General features: G+C 49.1%; 3 protein-coding genes across 10 annotated transcripts; 2 read left to right on the forward strand and 1 right to left on the reverse strand.

Annotated features, from left to right (window-relative positions):
* The first annotated feature begins 171 nt into the window (after positions 1–171).
* On the forward strand, positions 172–3,280 carry Znf513 (zinc finger protein 513). Of its 2 annotated transcripts, none has more exons than XM_004669384.2 (4): positions 172–299; positions 496–651; positions 1,441–2,028; positions 2,119–3,280. In XM_004669384.2, the coding sequence occupies exons 1-4, from the start codon at positions 245–247 to the stop codon at positions 2,943–2,945; spliced, it is 1,626 nt and encodes a 541-aa protein (XP_004669441.1). In that variant the 5' UTR covers positions 172–244; the 3' UTR covers positions 2,946–3,280. The 2 variants fall into 2 exon arrangements, with proteins under 2 accessions (XP_004669441.1, XP_045005517.1); XM_045149582.1 differs by having other exon boundaries at positions 203–292.
* Positions 3,281–3,377: 97 nt separating this feature from the next.
* Snx17 (sorting nexin 17) lies at positions 3,378–10,219 on the reverse strand. 3 transcript variants are annotated; one of them, XM_004669385.3, is made up of 15 exons: positions 10,028–10,217; positions 9,510–9,584; positions 8,474–8,591; positions 7,921–7,985; positions 7,213–7,323; positions 7,017–7,107; positions 6,051–6,138; positions 5,769–5,838; positions 5,384–5,476; positions 5,083–5,286; positions 4,506–4,631; positions 4,295–4,372; positions 4,076–4,150; positions 3,952–3,993; positions 3,378–3,868 (listed from the first exon to the last, which is right to left on the reverse strand). In XM_004669385.3, exons 1-15 carry the CDS (start codon positions 10,088–10,090, stop codon positions 3,755–3,757), a joined length of 1,413 nt encoding a protein of 470 aa, XP_004669442.1. In that variant the 5' UTR covers positions 10,091–10,217; the 3' UTR covers positions 3,378–3,754. The 3 variants fall into 3 exon arrangements, with proteins under 3 accessions (XP_004669442.1, XP_004669444.1, XP_045005518.1); XM_004669387.3 differs by lacking the exon at positions 9,510–9,584 and having other exon boundaries at positions 10,028–10,219; XM_045149583.1 differs by lacking the exons at positions 9,510–9,584; positions 10,028–10,217 and adding an exon at positions 9,671–9,911.
* A 120-nt stretch (positions 10,220–10,339) lies between these two features.
* Eif2b4 (eukaryotic translation initiation factor 2B subunit delta) lies at positions 10,340–15,209 on the forward strand. Of its 5 annotated transcripts, none has more exons than XM_004669382.2 (13): positions 10,340–10,487; positions 10,864–10,907; positions 11,273–11,408; positions 11,578–11,787; positions 12,038–12,120; positions 12,622–12,713; positions 13,106–13,220; positions 13,392–13,468; positions 13,652–13,754; positions 14,027–14,154; positions 14,278–14,455; positions 14,685–14,865; positions 14,975–15,209. In XM_004669382.2, the coding sequence occupies exons 1-13, from the start codon at positions 10,457–10,459 to the stop codon at positions 15,172–15,174; spliced, it is 1,578 nt and encodes a 525-aa protein (XP_004669439.1). In that variant the 5' UTR covers positions 10,340–10,456; the 3' UTR covers positions 15,175–15,209. The 5 variants fall into 5 exon arrangements, with proteins under 5 accessions (XP_004669439.1, XP_004669440.1, XP_045005516.1 ...); XM_004669383.2 differs by having other exon boundaries at positions 11,581–11,787; XM_045149581.1 differs by lacking the exon at positions 10,340–10,487 and adding an exon at positions 10,510–10,603.
* The last annotated feature ends 4,807 nt before the right edge of the window (positions 15,210–20,016 follow it).

The raw sequence follows: 20,016 nt of genomic DNA on the forward strand, positions 1-20,016 counted from the left end.
CGGGTGCGGAGGTACCAGCTGGTCTCCGGAGGGGGTAGGGGGCTCCATGAATGGAAGCGGCGGCGGCGGCGGGAGCGGCCTGAGCTGGGCTCTGGGGCCAGGGCCGGGGGCAGCCCGGGGCCCGCGCCGCTGCATGGGGGCGGACCGTGGCTCCTGAGATCGAGGGCGGGCAGCTGGGCCGAGCTGGGAGGGGCGGGGCCGGGCGGCCGAGGTCCGGAGGCGCGTCGGGCTGGAGCCGGTCACGATGCCCCGGAGGAAGCAGAGCCACCCGCAGCCCGTGAAATGCGATGGGGTCAGAGGTTAGGGGTCAGGGGCCTCGCGGGGGGAGGAGCGGAGCAGGGGTGGGGTCAGTGAGTGGGCGCAGGTTAGGGCGGAGGGGACTCCTGGCTTCCTACCTTGGTACTCGGGGAAACCGAGAGGGTCATCGAGTACGGGAAGTGCGGGTTATGGGAACCACTCGGGGAGGGAAATCCACAAGCCTCCTCCCTCCTCCAGTGGATACTGAAGACTCCCTCGACGAAGGACCCGGGACCCTGGTGTTGGAGAGTGACTTGCTACTAGGCCAAGATCTGGAGTTTGAGGAGGAAGAGGAAGACGAGGAAGGTGGTGGCCACAACGACCAGCTCGTGGGCTTTGAGAGAGACTCTGAAGGTGGGTTTTGCGGACGTGGTTAAGAATTAGTGGTTGGTGGGGAACCTGGTCCTGTAGTCACTCACTTTGCTGAGATGAAGTTCTGGGATGTGATCCGAATGTGGTATGAACAAGGGATGGTGTATCACCTTGACCCTAGTCCATTTCTTGTGTGTGCACCTGAAGTTTGTGTAAGGTTCCATGCAACTAACTCCCTTAAACTACACCCAACTCCCTTTCACCTGAGGCAAAAGATCCTGTTGTGCTGACATGTTTTTTTGCTTAGTCTTTCTCCTCATCCTTCACCTGTGATCTTAGCATCACAGTTACGAGTAATATTGAAAGTCATGGAGAGATTGTAAGTGAAATAATCTGTCCTTCGCACAGGATATGCGATTATTTTGTTTGCATGTCCCCTCAAATTGCCCTCTGCCTTGAATTATCATATGTAAGATTTATGCCAAAAAGAGCTTTACTAATACAGAGCTTAGAAAAAATATCTCAGGGCTTTGTGTATTTTTATTGTCTTATCTCAAAAATATGCATCTCGGGGCCCTTTCGAGTTTGTTCTTTATCAGAACTTTATGCTCATTTCAGTCTCCAGCCTACCCATGAGCCCTTGGGTGTATTCTACCATCACTAGTTAGTTAGCGAGGCTTATACTGGAGTCGCTGTAGGGGATACCTTGATTCTTGGGACAGAAGGAACTAAAGGGGTTTGGAAAGAGGGTGGGACCAAGTAAGTGGGACCATAAATGAGAGAGGCTTGGTCCTAAACCATGGTGGCATGTCTTCTTATCTGTCCTACTAGGAGACTCTGTGTGTGCCAGGCCTGGGCTTCCCTACGGGCTGAGTGACGACGAGTCTGGGGGCGGCCGGGCACTGAGTGCCGAGAGTGAAGTTGAGGAGCCAGCCAGGGGTCCAGGGGAGGCCAGGGGTGAGAGGCCAGGCCCAGCCTGCCAGCTGTGTGGGGGGCCGACAGGTGAGGGTCCGTGTTGTGGGGCAGGAGGGCCGGGTGGGGGGCCCCCACTGCCCCCACGGCTCCTGTACTCATGCCGCCTCTGCGCCTTCGTGTCCCACTACTCGAGCCACCTGAAGCGGCACATGCAGACACACAGCGGGGAGAAGCCGTTCCGCTGTGGCCGCTGCCCCTACGCCTCAGCCCAGCTCGTCAACTTGACACGACATACCCGCACCCACACTGGCGAGAAGCCCTACCGCTGTCCCCACTGCCCCTTTGCCTGCAGCAGCCTGGGCAACCTGAGGCGGCATCAGCGCACCCACACCGGGCCTCCCACTCCTCCCTGCCCGACCTGTGGCTTCCGCTGTTGTGCTCCACGACCCACCCGGCCTCCCAGTCCCACAGAGCAGGAGGGGGCAGTGCCTCGGCGATCTGAAGGTAAAAAGTCAGACACAGAAGCTGGGGGCGCATTGGTGGGTGGCACCAAGGATGCTTGGATTAACAGCCTACGTCCTATTGCTTCCACAGATGCTTTGCTCCTTCCAGATCTGAGCCTCCATGTGCCACCAGGTGGTACCAGTTTCCTGCCAGACTGTGGGCAGCTGCGGGGTGAAGGGGAGGGTTTGTGTGGAACTGGATCAGAACCTCTGCCAGAGCTGTTATTCCCTTGGACCTGCCGAGGCTGTGGACAAGAGCTGGAGGAGGGTGAGGGCAGTCGGCTGGGAGCTGCCATGTGTGGGCGCTGCATGCGAGGAGAACCTGGAGGGGATGCTAGTGGGGGACCCCAGGGCCCCAGTGACAAAGGCTTTGCCTGTAGCCTCTGCCCTTTTGCCACTCACTATCCCAACCATCTTGCGCGGCACATGAAGACCCACAGCGGTGAGAAACCTTTCCGCTGTGCCCGTTGTCCTTATGCCTCTGCTCATCTGGATAACCTGAAACGGCATCAGCGCGTCCATACGGGAGAAAAGCCCTACAAGTGCCCCCTCTGCCCCTATGCCTGTGGTAACCTGGCCAACCTCAAGCGTCATGGTCGCATCCACTCTGGTGACAAACCTTTTCGGTGTAGTCTTTGCAACTATAGCTGCAACCAGAGCATGAACCTCAAACGCCACATGTTGCGGCACACAGGCGAGAAGCCCTTCCGTTGTGCCACCTGCGCTTACACCACAGGCCACTGGGATAACTACAAGCGCCACCAGAAGGTTCATGGCCATGGTGGGGCAGGAGGGCCTGGCCTCTCTGCCCCTGAGGGCTGGGCCCCACCTCATAGCCCTCCCTCTGTTTTGAGCACTCGGGGTTCAACAGCCCTGGGTGCTACTGGTACCCGGGCTCTCCATACAGACTCACCTTGAACTAGGTCCTCCTTCCCTAGGGCCCTATGAATTTGCCCTGCCTTTCCTGTGTTTTATACAAATGGACTAGTAATCTCCCTCTTCCTCCCCCCGCTGGCCAGGGGGGCTCCACACAAACTAACCTAAGCACTGTATGGGCCAGCCCAAATCCCATGGGCAGGCCCATATGGACCAGGGGGCCTTGTCTTGGCTCATGTACTTCATGAGCTCAGTGAGAAGGGCCTTGGATTCACCTCCACGGTTCCCAGGGGCCATGGATAAACTGGCTGGGTGAGCCCAGCCTCTCACCTGTTTAACTTATTTCAGTGCTTTGTAATAAAGGAAACACTAACAAAGCCATGTCTATGCTGAATCGGCAGTGGCAGGCAGTTAGGCCTCACCTTTAGCAGAGTGATGGTTGGGACAGCAAGGGCAGTGAGAGGGAGCCAGAAGTAGGCAGCAGTCAGGCGGAGTTTAATGATGGGGAGTTGGGTCAGACCATTCACAGACCTGCCCATTCTCTTGCCCATGGCCAGGCCTTAAGTAGCCAGAAGCAGCCCAAGGAGAGCTGTTCATCTCCAGGGCAGGTAGCCATGGTCCCTTGGACTTTGTGCAAAATACTAAATGCTAATTTGGCATCAAGGGCTAACTCTGAAAAAGAGGTGATTCTTTGTGTAGCCAGCCCACGGGGGAAGGGCAGGTAAATTAGGAGGCCCCTGGCCAAGAGGAAAAATGGAGAAGTAGGAAGCCTCCTAACTTGGGAGCACAGGCACGGGCAAGTTTCTATAAATTTCCTCTGGGGTAGAGGGTAGACATCCAAGCAGTGGAGATTACAGATCCTCATCTCCAATGCCCTCGAAGGCGAAATTGCCATGGACATCACTGGCACTGGCATCTGTGCTGGGACTGCCAATCCCCCGCAAGCTCACGGCACTCAGCTTGCTCTGTAACAAAATGGGGTGAAGGTCAGAGGGCTCGAGTCTGTGATACTCCTACAGACACCAACCTCACCAACCCTGTAACTCACTGAGAGTTTCACCATGGATTCCCGGCTGGCATCAGGTGACTCCTGGAGAAGAGGAGGCAGAGGGATCAGATACTCAGGAGGGGAGGAGAAGCAAGCCAGGGTACTGACTAAGTGTGATACTTACAAGCAGGGGTGGGGACTTCACTGCTTGCTGACTGTCTGAGCGTTTCAGGGTGCCTCCCACCCGCCGGCGCAGCATCTGGGGACAGACCCAAAGTGCTGAAGGCAGGATCATTCCTTTCAGGACCCCAAACACTTCCCCTCTTCAATAGAAACCTCACCCTTAGGAACAAAGGGTCAGGAGAGTAAAATTTCTATTGGTTGGTCTCTGCCTGCTGCTTACCTTTCTAATACTGCCCCCAGATTTCTTCACCATCAGCTCATCCACCATGGATTGCAAGCAGATGCTCATCATGATAGCCTAAGGGTAAGAAGAGTGCTCAGCCTGACAAATCATTTCCCCAAAACAAGGGCTCCCACTCACAAGAAATCCTGGAAGCTCTGCACTTGGAATTCTAAAGGCCTCCATAGGAGCTGTGAGGGTGGGCTCACACCTGAGGGCTGGTGATGGTGACCCACTGTAGCCGGTCCTTGCTCATGAGGTATTCAAAAGCCAATTCCAGACGCACTTCGCCCCGGCCCCGGCCTGGACTGCTTGTGCCTCCACTGGGCAGTGGCACCTGGAAGAGTTGATAGAGGTTAGGCTGATTTCATTCTGGCCAACCTGCCTCCCTTCCTGACCCAATGCAGCCCAGTCCCAAAGCTGAAGGCATGCCAGGTCACCAACTCAGAAGCGACCCCTTCACCAGTCTTCACAGAGGAAAGCTAATCATGGTGGTACGAATCTCAGCTCTTGAAAAGTCAGGCACAGTGGTGCTAATTCCAGCCCTTGGAAGGCTTGAGGCAGGAGGATCAAAGTTTAAGGATAGCTCAGTTACATAATTCCAGACCAGCACTGGTGACATAGCAAGAAGATGTCTCAAAAACCAAAAAAAAGCTGGGCAAGGTGGTGCTCTCCTTTAATCCTACCGTTCAGGAGGCCGAGGTAGGAGGATCACAGTGAGTTACAGGCCAGCCTGCAGTTTACAGAGAGAGATTATACTCTGAAAAAAAGGCAAAAGAAAAACTTACAGAGGAGGTGACCCGCCAGCACCGCATACGGGTAACCCGGAAGGAGCCTTCCCGAAGTTGTTGGCCAGGCAGGCGGAGCTGAAGGCTGAGTTCACTGTTTCCTGCGCTGACCACCACAGGACAATCCTTTTCTGGAAAGTCAGCTACACAGGCATCGAAGCGCAGGTAGCCATAGTGCCTCAGGGTTTGGGCCAGCCTCAGGAACTGAGAAATGGTCACCACATTATGGTAGATTAGGAGTAGTTGGGCACCTCAGAGCTAGCAATAACACCTTGAAGGGAGATAACAAATCACAACTCACCTCCTTCTTAGAGACTTTCTCTTGCAGAGATTTGAGCTGTCGATGCTGTTCTTTGGTGACCAGGATCCACCCACGCTCAATATCTGACACTGTCTAAAGTGGAGACAATATGTGGGGGGGGGGGAAAGAAGGCTCCCAATTAATAGTTCCAGTAAAGTGACCACAGTGATCTCTGTCCAGCCTGACCCTAGTCCCACACTTGAGAGTCTTCTGCAGTGACTTTAACCTTATCAGCTTATAAAGTAGGGAGAGTCAAGGTTGTGGCCAAGAGCTCCGACAGTATGCTAGTAACTTTGATGAACAAAAGCATAGAAGGAATTTTCTTGGGAAAGTAGGACACAGAATTATTTTCAGGGCAAGGGTTTTGAGGCAGCTTCAAGCTCACCTGAGCATAAAGCAGGTTCAGGCCAACCCGGTTCTCCATGACATCATCATCATACGCAGAGTCCCAATAACTGTGAGGCCAAGGAGTGGAAAGGGGTAATGGGGGCTAAGCTGAGGTAAGGCAAAAGCAGACTGGAAAAGAGGGCAAAATAAGCAACTGGAACTACCAAGGCTAATTAATGGTGGCATAGTGGGAGAAGGTTGGGAGGCCCATTAGAAACATCCAGCCCTTGGCCAGATTATCAACCCAGTACCCTCCCCCACTTTCAGGCCCAGCTCTAACCTCTTCCTTAGCACAATCTTATACTCTTGACTCCGAAGACTGGTAACAGATACATAAGGCAGCTCAAATTCCTGCAACTTCCGTACAACTATGGATTAAAAAAAAAAGAAAGCCAGGTGTGGTGGTGTATGCCTTCAATTCTAGCACTCAGGAGGCCAAGGTCGGAAGATTGCTGTGAGTTTGAGACCAACCTGAGACTACGTAATGAATTCTAGGTCAGTCTGGGCTAGAGTGAGACACTATCTCACCTCTTTACCCCAAAATATGATGCACAAGGAAGGAGCTAAGTGTGGTGGCTCACGCTTTAGTCCCAGCACTTAGGAGGCTGAGGTAGGAGAATCACTGGGTTGATGCCAGTCTGGGGCTACTGAGTGAATTCCAGGTCAGCCTAGGCCAGAAGGAAACCCTACCTCAAAAAATAAAAAAGAAGCTGGAGAGATGGCTTAGCAGTTAAGGAGTTTGCCTGCAAAGCCAAAGGACCCAGGTTCGATTCTCCAGGACCCACATAAACCACATAAACCTTAACTGCTACAGCACCTCTCCAGTTCTCTCTCTCAAATAAATATTTAAAAAAAAAAAAGGAAGGATGCTGGTGAGGTGGCTCAGCAGTAAAGCCTGATGGCCTAGGCTTGATTCCCCAGTACTCATGTAGTCATATACAAAATTGGTGCATGTGTCTTAAGTTTGTTTGCAGTGGCAGGAGGCCCTTGTGCACTAATTCTCTCTTTCCTCTCTCTCACATTAATTTTTTTTCAAAAAAGAGGAAAGGTTGGGCACACCTTTAATCCCAGTATTTGGTAGGCAGAGGTAGGAGAATTGCCGTGAAACCCTACCTCAAAACAAAACAAAAAACAGGAAGGGAAACCAATAAAGAGCCCTGAAAAATGTTCCACTCTGATGAAGTTCAGGGAGACAGAAACTCACTGCTGGAAGCATAATGAAGCAGTAAAGTTCAGAAAAACTCACAAGAAAAGCCTCCATCTTCTTTTTCTCGAACAAGGAAAAGACTGAAGTATCCGATCAAGTCATCTGGAAGATCCAACTTTGCAGCCACAGCCTGGGGACAGGAAGCATAACTCATCCCACTGGCTTGTCCCATTCTTCCCCAAGCCTGGGACCTAGTGTGCATGAGCAGAAGGGTTATGCTGAACAAGCAACTTACATCCAGGACATCTTCTGTCTGATCTGAAGTTAGAACACTGACCAGAACTTTCTGTCCATTGCTGAGCAGCACCTCCAAGGAGACCTCCTCTGTGGGGACCTGCTGTGTCTCCTGTGTGAGCAGAGGAGGATGGGAGGCACTGTCTTGTTAACATCTCTGATCCAGCTCTGACCCACTCTGACTTTCCAAGTCCCCCTGCTGTCATAATCCTCCAATATAGGCTGGTATTCCCTTGACCTTAATGATATGGCAATATCCTCATTCCATAAAGTAATAAGACTCAGGTGACTTTAACCATGTAATTAAAATGACATGGCCCTCCAGACTGACCTGGAATTCACTATGTGGTGTTAGGCTGGCCTCGAACTCAGTGATCCTCCTACCTCTGCCTCCTGAGTGCTGGGATTAAAGGCATGAGCCACCACACCCAACAAGTTCTTCTCTTTTTTTTTTTTAATTTATTTGAGAGCGACAGACACAGAGAGAAAGCCAGATAGAGGGAGAGAGAGAGAATGGGCGCGCCAGGGCTTCCAGCCTCTGCAAACGAACTCCAGACGCGTGCGCCCCCTTATGCATCTGGCTAACGTGGGACCTGGGGAACCGAGCCTCGAACTGGGGTCTTAGGCTTCACAGGCAAGTGCTTAACCGCTGAGCCATCTCTCCAGCCCAAGTTCTTCTCTTAAATGTGGGTTCCACCCAAAGCCTTACCTGTTGGGCCCGACGAAGGAAACTGTTGAAGGTTTCACTGCTCCCAAGTAGTGGGTCTTGCCGAACTGTAGGATTAAGAAAGGGATGTTCTAATAACTTAGGACCGGACTCTTGGTTTCCCTCACACCTCCTCTTAGAGATACCTCCAACCCCATTTCCTGGGCTGATAGTGGCCTGCCATGTCCCCTAGCTGGTCTCACCTACTATTTGCATAAATTCTTCACCTGCCCCACCCTTGGCTGCCATCTAGTTGAGTCTAGTCTATGGAACTAGGAAAACAGCAATGTTAATCTAAAGCACATCAGATAAGAGTTCTCCCCACCGATCTAAACTACTGTAAGATTGTTACACTAGTATTTCTCATAGGAATTAGTGGACATGATGTTTTGCTAACATGTAGTTAAAATTTTGTGAAGGCTATTTACTTTGCTAATTAACATCGTGTAAGAGGCTTCTCAGATCTAGCCATTAACATAGGACCTTCTACAGAGCCACCTACTTTAATATCTCCCCATGGTCTTCAAAATAGCATAGAGTTCCTCCAACCACTCACCAGCTTGCATGTACTTCTCTAACTGTTCTCTCCTCTGTTCTACCTCTGCAGGTGTCAGGGAGAAGAGCTTCTTTGGGGGGAATGCAGGAAGTACATTGGCCCCATACTCCTTCCGGAGCTATATACAGAAAGAGGTATGTCTTCACATAAACAGAAAATAAGAGGCATTCAAAACTCCCTGGGCTCCTCTAGTCATCTGGGCAACAATGGCTTTGGCAGAAGGAAGTTTTTTGTTTTTGTTTTTCGAGGTAAGGTTTCACTCTAGTCCAGGCTGACCTGGAATTCACTATGTAGTCTCAGGTGGCCTTGAATTCATGGTGACCCTCCTACCTTTGCCTCCTGAGTGCTGGGATTAAAGGCAGACACCATCATGCCCAGCTTGAAGTTTTTTTGTTTTTTTCTTTTAATAGATTAATGTGTACAAGCTCCTCCGCATTGTAGGCTAGGTTTGCTTGGGGGTCAGGGAGATTCCCTCAATTGTTTAGCAATGGTATTCAGTGAACCCTCACAGGACTTCCTACGGAATATTTATGTGCACAAATATGTCAGGGTTGACAACTAGTTATCAGCAGAACCAGGGCTCTCTAATGAGCTAAAAAGAGAATTCACCATCTTGTGAGGAAGGCAGAGAAACATTACATCACAGATGCATAATGATGATCTGAACAGCTACACATTGAAACGAGCCAAGAACACACAAGAAAATTGGTGAATGGTTTGCATAAACTGAGAAAAGAATTTATAAATTGTAGTTTAGATGACAGGAGGAATGTGTTTTGGTAGTTAGGGAGGATTCGCTTTTTCCATGCAGGGGCAAAGACTGGAAGAGCAGTCAAGGGTACGGAGAGCATAGGGAGGAGCAGGCATTGTGACAGCTTCTTAAGAGCGTTCACCGGAAAGGTCAGGATAAGATAAGGCACTGCATCCTTCACTGTGGCAGTGATTAAGGAGGAACGCGATGAGGGGTGATTGATGCCCACGGGTGGGAAAAGGGGCATGTAGTTGCCTCCAGACAGTGTAGCGCTGCTAGTCCCACCTGCTCGTGCAGCCCCAGGAGCTGGCTGTAGCGCACCCGACAGTGCAGGACTCCATTCACGTGAATGTTATAGGCCTGAGGACACACACACACACACACAAAAAAAAAAAAAAAAAAAAAAAAAAGACAGGCAAGCATATCAGGGTCACAGTCCGAGCTACCTTCCTGCTCCAAGAACCCTGGCCGGAAGTTGGCTGGCACAGCTTGGTCTAAGTGAAGCGACGACATCTCCCCGAATTAGCCTGTTTTCCCCGGGGCCAGGTTCTAAGCGGAAGGCCCAGTGCCGGGAAGAACAGGGCGCTAGTGCTGCAGGCTCCCTCCCGGAGAAGACGGCAGTGACACCCTGACGTGGCCCCGGCAGGGGAGTCCCTGCCCGAGGAACCTATAGGAGCTGCAGCGACTTCCACCCGAAGCTTAGACGTACGGGACGCTGCCAGCGAGGTTCGGAAGCCGAGACCGCGCCGAGGCTCCGGCCCGTTATCCCCGCCCGGCCCGGCCCGGCGCCAGCGGCTCCTCACCACGTAGGCGGAGCCGCCGCTGTCCCCACTGCGGGACTCGGTTTCAGGAATAGAAAAGTGCATGTTCCCTACGGCGGCGCTCCGGGCTGTGAGGGCCGCGGCGGCTCAGCCTCCGCGGCTCAGCGAGTCCCGGCAGCCTCACTCGCCATTTTGGGGGCCTGAGACCAGAAGTGGGAAGGCGGCAGCAGACGTCGGCGCCTGGAGTAGCCATGCCGGCATGCTGGGAGCTGTAGTCTGAAGGGCCACAACGCGTCTTCCTAATTGGGAGCCCAATGCTTGAATGTTCCTCATTGCGACCCGTAGCACGGGGCGGGGCCCAATGCACGCCGGAAGTTGTAGTCGGCTAGGGGCTGAGCGCCGCGGATCCTCCGGTCCAGGTGGCGCTGTCGTCCCGGTGTCCTCTCCCGGCGGAGCCTAGGACCCGGCGCTATGGCTGCAGTGGCTGTGGCGGTCCGGGAAGGTGAGTGAGCGGCCGGACGCACCCTCCGGGACGCGAGCAGAGGAGCACCCGACTGCTGGTGCGGGGGCCCCCGAGCTCCTCGCGGCCCTGCCTTCCCGACGCTTGGCGGGACTCAGGTTTGCTTAGTGCAGGGCGCGACCCCGCGCAGCGTGCGGGCTGGTTCCCCGGAGCATGGGGCTCACCCCTCCCTGCTCCCTCCCCCGCCGGCCCTTTGATCCTGCTGTGCTGCGCGTCCCCACGCGCATCCCGGGTGGCCTCGCGCCGGGCGGCAGAGCTGTGGTCATGCCAACCCAGCAGCCAGCTGTGCGGAGAACGAGTCTTCCCAAGCCCTCCAAGAGCCTTTCGGGCTCACTTTGCGCACTGTTTTCTGATGCAGAATCGGGATCCGGGATGAAGGCGGAGCTTTCTCCCCGGCCTGGGGTAAGTGAGGGACATGTACCTGTCAAGAGCTACGCCAGAAACTGTGTCACCTTTCTTCTACCCTATATCCCATCCCTTTTGAATTCATTTTTCAGCAAAAGGAGATTTTTACAGAACCAAACGATGTGTAACCCCGGAGAAGCTTCTCTTTATGTGGGATGTAGATGTGTGACAGACAGCTTGTGGAAGTTAGGCAGGATCAGAGAGCTAACGTTGGGGTTTTTGGTTTTCGAGGTAGGGTCTCATTCTAGCCCAGGAGGCTGACCTGTAACTCACTCTGTACGTAGTTCCTTGTAAACATCCAGTAGTGTTGATTCACCTTTGAAATTGCTGGGGAAGAGCAGTGTCCTATGTCTGTGTCTCAGTCAGGGGGGAGGGAGCTGACTCAAGAAGAGAAGCTGCAACTTCGGAAGGAAAAGAAACAGCAGAAGAAGAAACGGAAGGAGGAAAAAGGGTCAGAACTTGAAATTGGCTCTACTGTAACTACAGTCCAGTGTCCAGGTTCGGAGTCTTTTAAAGGGCTAAGGGTGTGGTTCTGGTAGAGGGATGTGGATGTGAAAGATAGAACAAATTTGATTAAATGAAAAGTAAAGAGGTTAAATAACCAAGAGAGGTGGTTGGGGCAGGGATACCACCTGCCTGGGGCTTGAGTACCTCTTCCTCTTTTTAGTAGGTCCAACCAGAGAACTGCCAGGACCTGGCAGGCAGTCGGGGGGCACTCCTGGAGAGAAAGTTCCAGCTGGCCGTAGTAAGGCTGAGCTTCGAGCTGAGCGGAGAGCCAAGCAGGAGGCAGAGAGGGCCTTGAAGCAGGCAAGAAAAGGAGAGCAAGGAGGGTCATCTCCTCAGGCCTGCCGTAGCACAGCTGGAGAAAACCCCCCAGGTATCTCTCTTGTAAAAATTTCTGTTTTTCCTAGCTCTTGTGCCAATTCAGGCTTCCCTCTAGTAAAACAGATTTCTCCTCCCATTATCACCTTGGGAGCTAGAGTTTAAAACTTTTTCTGTCTACACCCCTACTTCTGTCTTGTCACCCCGTCCGCTCCTTCTGTTTTTCATGATGCTCCCTGTGCCCTAAAAGTGTATTACCCATTTTAAGACTTCAGCGTCTTGAAAACACAACCATTATCTTTCAGTGGTGAAGCAGCTCCCTGAGCACAAGCAGGTTGATGACCCGGCACTTCTGAGACGGCTTGTTAAAAAATCAGAGCGACAACAGGTAAGAAATGGCTTTGGTACTTGGCCACAGAGAGGCTAGGGAATGGGTGAAAGGGAAAATTGTTCTGGGTAAAGTGAGGCTCTAGAAAACAATAAGTATTTGGGTCATATAGTGAGCTCACTTTCCAACTTTATTCCATAAGGTTGAATTTTTTTTTTTTGGGGGGGGTGTCTTTTGAGATAGGTCTCATTCTAGCCCAGGCTGACTTGGAATTCACTATGTAGTCCCAGGCTGGTTTTGAATTCACAGTGATTCTCCTGCCTCAGCCTGTCAGGTGCTGGAATTAAAGGCATCTATCACTACGCCTAACTTGTCTTTTTTTTTTTTTTTAGCCTAGGTTGTCTTGGACTCACCATATAGTCCAAGCTGGCCTTAAACTCACAGCAATCTACCTGCTTCAGCCTACCAAGTGTGATAGGCTTATAAGCATGAACCATTATGCCAGGCATCCTATAAGTTTTGTACTCTGGGTTATTGGTTTTATTCCTTTGTTTTATCAAGGTTCCTAAACGAAAGGATTATGGATCCAAAGTCAGTCTCTTCTCCCACCTACCCCAATACAGCAGACAAAACTCCCTGACCCAATACATGAGGTAGGACCCTATGAAAATTGTAACTTTTAAGTCTTAGGAAATTGAGGAACTCATTGTTCACAATAATTGGGAAGTTGAGAGATGGGGTGGATGGGGAAAAGTATGAACTTGCAGGGTGTGGTGGTTCACACCTTTAAAATTCCCAGCACTCTGGAGGGGTAAGAGGATTGCAGTGAGTTCAAGGCCACCCTAAGACTACAGAGTGAATTCCAGGTCATCCTGGGCTAGAGGGAAACCCTACCATGAAAAATAAAAAATGTATGAGCTCAAAAAATCCTCTGTGGGAAATGGAAGAGTCTGAGCCAGTGAAGTTTAGTTCCTCTTCATTAGGGACAGGGGGCAATAAGTGCTCAAGTTCCCTTGCAAAGTATGTGACACCGCCATCCCATCAGCATCCCATCCTCTGTGATCCACCCAGCCATGGTGCGACTCGGCCTGCAGTACTCCCAGGGCCTGGTCAGTGGCTCCAATGCCCGGTGTATTGCCCTGCTTCGTGCCTTGCAGCAGGTATGTCATCTTATTCTTTCCTATGACCCCATTCCTCTCCCAACACCACCTCAGCATTTCTTAACCAACATAATCTCTGTCCAAACACACTCCTCAGTGGATCTTTCCCTTGCCTTCTATCAAAGACCTTCACTAGGGGACAGTTTTCTGATTATCTTGCATATTCTGTAGGTGATTCAGGATTATACAACGCCTCCCAATGAGGAACTCTCAAGGGATCTTGTGAATAAACTAAAACCCTATATCAGGTAACGATAGCCACACAAGTCCACTCCCACCTCACTGAATCCTTTACTAGTATTCCTTCTCTTGCTCTTTCTATTCTGTTTTCATTTTCCTGTTTTTTTTCCCCTAAAAGAAAATTTAAAAGTTTGAATATGATACCTTTTTAAGTTGTAACTAGTCACATAAACCAGGTATTATTGTTGCAGCTTCCTGACTCAGTGTCGCCCCCTCTCAGCAAGCATGTGCAACGCCATCAAGTTCCTTAACAAGGAAATCACTAGCATGAGCAGCTCCAAGCGGGAAGAGGAGGTGATTGATGGTGATGGGAAAGGGAGAGAGGCATGTACTTGTGGTTAGGTTAAGCAACATGTTCAGAGCTCCCAAGAAAGCCAAAAACACATACCACTCTGACTTAGTCACTGGCTAGGGAAGTTGTACTGTACTCTATTGCCACCTTTGGGCCCCCTTCATTACATCATATTACATATGTATATATAGGCATTCATTATATACATATTGAAGCACATGACATGATAACCAGAGGGAGAAATGTATCCATTTCCTGTTCTCTGCACATATAGGCCAAGTTGGAACTTGGAGCAGCCATCGATCGTTATGTGCAAGAGAAGATCGTGCTTGCGGCTCAGGCAATTTCACGCTTTGCCTCTAAGAAGATCAGTAATGGAGATGTGATCTTGGTATATGGATGGTATGGTTGACCTCTGACTGAGAGAACTAGGGAGGGGAATGATCAAAAGGGGCTATCCCTTACTTTGCAAATGGGTTGGCACCAGCTGGAAACTTATAATTGTGTCTTCTCCATCCTCGCTAGTTCATCCCTGGTATCACGAATTCTTCAGGAGGCTTGGGCCAAGGGCCGGAAGTTTCGGGTGGTTGTGGTGGACAGCCGGCCCTGGCTTGAGGGAAGGCATATGCTCCGTTCTCTTGTCCGTGCTTGGGTCCCTGCTTCCTACCTGCTGATTCCTGCAGCCTCCTATGTGCTCCCAGAGGTGAGGGCAAAGGAAGGGAACTCCAGATTGGATGGAAACTAATATAGACACAATTCTACATTTTATGCTTAATGGGAGGTTTGGTGGGCCAGTGACTAGGTTCTTTCTAAGAATAGCTGTCAGGGTTTGTTGCTTAATGTTGATACCCTAGGTAAAGTGGGAGACCTTATTCTTCATTGACCCAACACATATTTTTTTCTTTACTTTCCATACTGTCCATAATAACTAGGTTTCTAAGGTGCTATTGGGAGCTCATGCACTCCTGGCCAATGGATCTGTGATGTCACGGGTAGGGACAGCACAGTTGGCCCTGGTGGCTCGAGCCCATAATGTACCAGTGCTGGTCTGCTGTGAAACATACAAGTTCTGTGAACGCGTGCAGACTGATGCCTTTGTCTCTAATGAGCTAGGTAAGTCGGGAAGAAAAGCTTCCAAGGACCTGAGAAGACTTGAGAGGAAGGGAGATTAAACCACAACTTCTTTTCTAAAAAGACATAATGAGCACATTTTCCACTGCAGATGACCCTGATGATCTGCAGTGTAAACGGGGAGAGCATGTGGCTTTGGCTAACTGGCAGGACTACCCATCTCTACGGCTGTTGAATCTGGTCTATGATGTGACTCCCCCAGAGCTTGTCGATCTAGTGATAACAGAGCTGGGCATGATCCCCTGCAGTTCTGTGCCTGTTGTCCTGCGAGTGAAGAGCAGTGACCAGTGAAGGGAAACAAGGTTCAATAAATAACATATACCCTGCCTCCTGACTTGGCTGCCTTTGTATATCTTTTTTTTTTTTTGGTTTATTTTTATTTATTTATTTGAGAGCGACAGACAAAGAGGCAGAGATAGAGGGAGAGAGAATGGGCACTCCAAACGAACTCCAGATGCGTGCGCCCCCGGTGCATCTGGCTAACATGGGTCCTGGGGAATCAAACCTCGAACCGGGGTCCTTAGGCTTCACAGGCAAGCACTTAACCGCTAAGCCATCTCTCCAGCCCTTGTATATCTTTTTTTTTATTTTTAAAACATCTTTAACACTCAGGTCAGGATCTCACATTCCCTCAGACCTCTGTGGAGATCCCTCTCAGGTGACTAGTTCCAGGCCAATACTTTGGAGTCAAGGTGAAGATTCCTGTAAGGATCAGAACCTATTCAAATCTTTTTTTTTTTTTTTTTTTTGTTTTTAAAGGTAGGGTTTTACTCTAGCACAGGCTGACCTGGAATTCATTATATAATCTCAGAGTGGCCTTTAACTCATGGTGATCCTCTACAGATCTTTACTTTTTAACACTGAGCATCTCATGTAAGACTGAGGTGAGGTGTAGAGGTACTTGTTTGTAATCCCAGTGCTTAGAGGCAGACATAGGAAGATTTAGAGGATAGCTGGGGCTATATAAACTCTCTCAAAAAACTAAGGGGCCTGGCATGGTGGTGTACACCTTTTAATTGACAACTTCAATATTATGGACAATAAAACATAATTCCCTCCCCCTCACTTTCCCCTTCGCAACTCCACTCTCCATCATATCCCCTCCCCCTCTCAGTCTCTTTTATTTTGATGTTATCATCTTTTCCTCCTATTGTGATGGTTTTTAATGAGTATACTTTTTGTTTATTTTATTTATTTGAGAGTGACAGACACAGAGAGAAAGACAGATAGAGGGAGAGAGAGAGAATGGGCGCGCCAGGGCTCCAGCCTCTGCAAACGAACTTCAGACGCGTGCGCCCCCTTGTGCATCTGGCTAACGTGGGACCTGGGGAACCGAGCCTCGAACCGGGGTCCTTAGGCTTCACAGGCAAGTGCTTAACCGCTAAGCCATCTCTCCAGCCCCCTATTGTGATGGTTTTATGTAGGTAGTGCTAAGCACTGCAAGGTTGTGGATATCCAGGCCATTTTGTGTGTGGAAGATTGCATTGTAAGCAGTCCTGCCCTTCCTTTGGCTCTTATATTCATTCTCTACCTCTTCTACGATGGATTCTGAGTCAGAGATGTTTTGATGCTGAGCACTCCTCTGTCATCTTTCAGCACTATGGTGCCTTTTGAGTCATCCCAGAGGTCATTGCTATTTGAAAAGAGAAGCTTCTCTAACCAAAAGTGAGAGTAACATTAATATATGAGTATGAACATTAACAGAAATCCTTACTGGGCAGTTTGGTGAGCATAATATATGTATTTAGCCAGTCACCAACAGGCATTATAACCCTAGGGTTCATGACTCCATCTATCATAGGTTTCCAATACCAGGCATGTATTCCCTCCCATGGAGCAGGCTTCTAGTTCAATTAGAGGAGCAATTGGTTTCCCCATAATAGACATGCCACTATTGTACCTGTTGGCTCATTTGGCATGGCTGGCCAAACTTAAGGCTTACAGTGTCCACTTATTTACTTTTATCCATTGATGACTTCTCTTTCTCCCATGGAGCTGATGCAGTGTAGCTTTTCCCAGCTTTCTGTTAGCTGATCTACATGGAGGAGGTTTTCTGCTCAGCTTCAGCAAGATTTCTTAGTGACTTTACAGCTCAAGCATGTGGAGTCTTCATCAATAGGGTCTTACCATCTACTCCTGGTGGGAAACCAAGAGCCTTGATAATGGCCTATAATGTTTTAGGGGCATCAGGGACCTCCCTGGCCAACAACTCACTGGAAGGTATCCCTGGCACTGAAAATGTTCTAGTAACAATTTATGACTTCTGAGTATTCCATTGTCCAAAACAAGTAGGTTTCCATATGACTTATTCATACCCTCTTAGATTTTGATTAACCCTCCCCCTACCCTTTGCTCAGTCTCTTCCCTTGACCTCATGCCTTTCTACCCCCAGTAATCTGTTCTACTTACATATATACTATACCATCCCCTTAAGTCCTCCCTTCTTCCTTACAGCTCCTTTCTAGCTTGCTGGCCTCTGCTACTGAGTTTTATTCCAACTCACAAGTCCAAACATTTGTAGCTGGGTTCCACACAGAAGAGAGAACATAAGGCACTTGGCTTTCTGGGCTTGGGTTACCTCACTAAAGATAATCCTTTCTAGATCCATCTGTTTTCCTGCAAATTTCTTTTCTTCTTTCCTTCTCTCTCTCTCTCTCTCTCTCTTTCTTTCTTTTTTAACCTCTGAGTAGAACTCCACTGTATAAATAAATGTACCACATCTTCAATATGAACTCATCAGTTGAGGGACATGAAGGCTGGTTCCATTTCCTAGCTATTGTGAGTACAGCCACAATAAACATGGATGTGCAAGTATCTCTAAGATTGTGTGAAGAGTCCTTAGGATATATGCCGAGGAGTGGGTATAGCTGGGTCATATGGTAAATCTATTTTTAGCTGTCTCAGGAACCTTCACACCAATTTCCACAATGGCTGTACCAGATTACATTCCCACCAACAGTATAGAAGGGTTCCTCTTTTTCTGCATCCTCTCCAGCATTTATTGTCATTTTTTAATTATTATTTTTATTTTTTTAATCTTATTTTATTTTTTCTCAATTTTTTAAAACATTTTCCATGATTATAAAAAAATATCCCATGGTAATACCCTCCCTCCCCCACTTTCCCCTTTGAAATTCCATTCTCCATCATATCCCCTCCACATCTCAATCAGTCTCTCTTCTATTTTGTTGTGATCTTTTCCTCCTCTTATGATGGTTTTGTGTAGGTAGTGTCAGGCACTATGAGGTCATGGATATCAAGGTGATTTTATGTCTGGAGGGAGCACGTTGTAAGGAGTCCTACCCTTCCTTTGGCTCTTACATTCTTTCCGCCACCTCTTCTGCATTAGACCCTGAGCCTTGGAAGGTGTGATTGAGATGTTACTCGGTACCCCAGTCACTTCTTTCCGGCACCATGATACCTTCTGAGTCATCCCAAAAAGAGAAAAAAGAAGATTCTCTACCCAAAGTGAGAGTAGCGTTAATATAAGGGTATAAATATTAAGAGAAGTGCTTACTGGGCAGTTTGATAAGCATAGTATATACACTTATCCAGACATCAGCAGATGACAACCCCTGTTTTAAGTTTTCAGTATCAGGGATGTATTCCCTCCCTTGGAGCGGGCCTCCAGTCCAACTGGAGGACAGTTGGTTTCCACCATGACAGACGTGCCAGTATTGCACCCGTTGGCTCATTTGGCCTGGCTGGCCAGTTATAAGGCTTGTAGTGTCCACTGTTGAGTATCTTCACTGGTGGTATCTCTTTCTCCCATTGAACTGCATGTAGAATGGCTTCTTCCAGCTTTCTGTCACCTGGTCTACATGGAGGAAGTTATCAGCTTGGTTCCAGTAGGATTTTTCAGTGGCCTTGCAGCCCAAGTATGTGGAGTCTTCAGCATTATCATTTGTTTTCTTTTTTCTTTTTTTTTTTAATTTTTATTAACATTTTCCATGATTATAAAAAATATCCTATGGTAATACCCTCCCTCTCCCCTCATTTGTTTTCTTGATGACAGCCATTTCACAGGAGTGAGATGGAATCTTAAAGTACTTTTCATGGTGTACAACTATAATCCCAGAACTTTGGAGGCAGAGGTAGAATCACTGAGTTTGAGACCAACCTGTAACTAAAATGTGATTTCCAGGTCAGCCTGGGCTAGAGTGAGAGCCTACTTTGAAAAACAACAACAGGGGCTGGAGAGATGGCTTAATGGTTAAAGCATTTGCCTGCAAAGCCAAACGATCACGGTTCGATTCTCTAGGACCCAGGTAAGCCAGATGCACAAAATGGCGCATGCATCTGGAGTTCATTTGCAGTGGCTGGAGGCCCTGGTGCACTCATACTCTCTCTCTGCTTCTCTCAAATAAATAAATAAAATTAAAAAAAAATAAAAACAATGGCAAGAAACAAACAAAAAAACTCAAGGGGGCTAGAGATATGGCTTTGCAAGTTAAGGTGCTTACCTGCATAGCCAAAGGACCCAGGTTTAATTTCCCAGGGCTACACATAAGCCAGATACACAAGGTGGCTCATGCATCTTTTTTTTTTTTTTTTTTTTTTTCAAAGTAAGGCCTCACTCTAGCTAGCACAGGCTGACCTAGAATTCACTATGTAGTCTCAGGGTAGCCTTGAACTCACAGCGATCCTCTTACCTTTGCCTCCCGAGTGCTGCAATTAAAGGGGTGCACCACTACACCTGGCTGGAGCTTGTTTTCATTGTCTGGAGGCCCTGGCATGTCCATTCTCTCACTCTGCCTCTTTCAAATGAAAAACAAAATATTAAAAAAACCCTAAGGAGATACCACCAGTGAGTTGTTGGCCAGGGAGGTCCCTGATGCCCCCAAAACATTATAGGCCATTGCCAAGGCCCTTGGTTTCCCACTAGGAATTGATGGTAAGACACTACTGCTGAAGACTCCACATACTTGGGCTGCAAGGCCACTGAAAAATCCTGCTGGAACTGAGCTGATAACCTCCTCCATGTAGACCAGCTGACAGAAAGCTGGAAGAAGCCATTCTACATGTAGTTCAATGGGAGAAAGATATCACCAGTGAAGATCCTCAACAGTGGACACTGCAAGCCTTATAATTGGCCAGCCAGGCCAAATGAGCCAACGGGTGCAATACTGGCAC

The sequence above is a fragment of the Jaculus jaculus genome, chromosome 5 (genome assembly GCF_020740685.1).
Source record: "Jaculus jaculus isolate mJacJac1 chromosome 5, mJacJac1.mat.Y.cur, whole genome shotgun sequence".
Lineage (NCBI taxonomy): Eukaryota > Metazoa > Chordata > Mammalia > Rodentia > Dipodidae > Jaculus > Jaculus jaculus.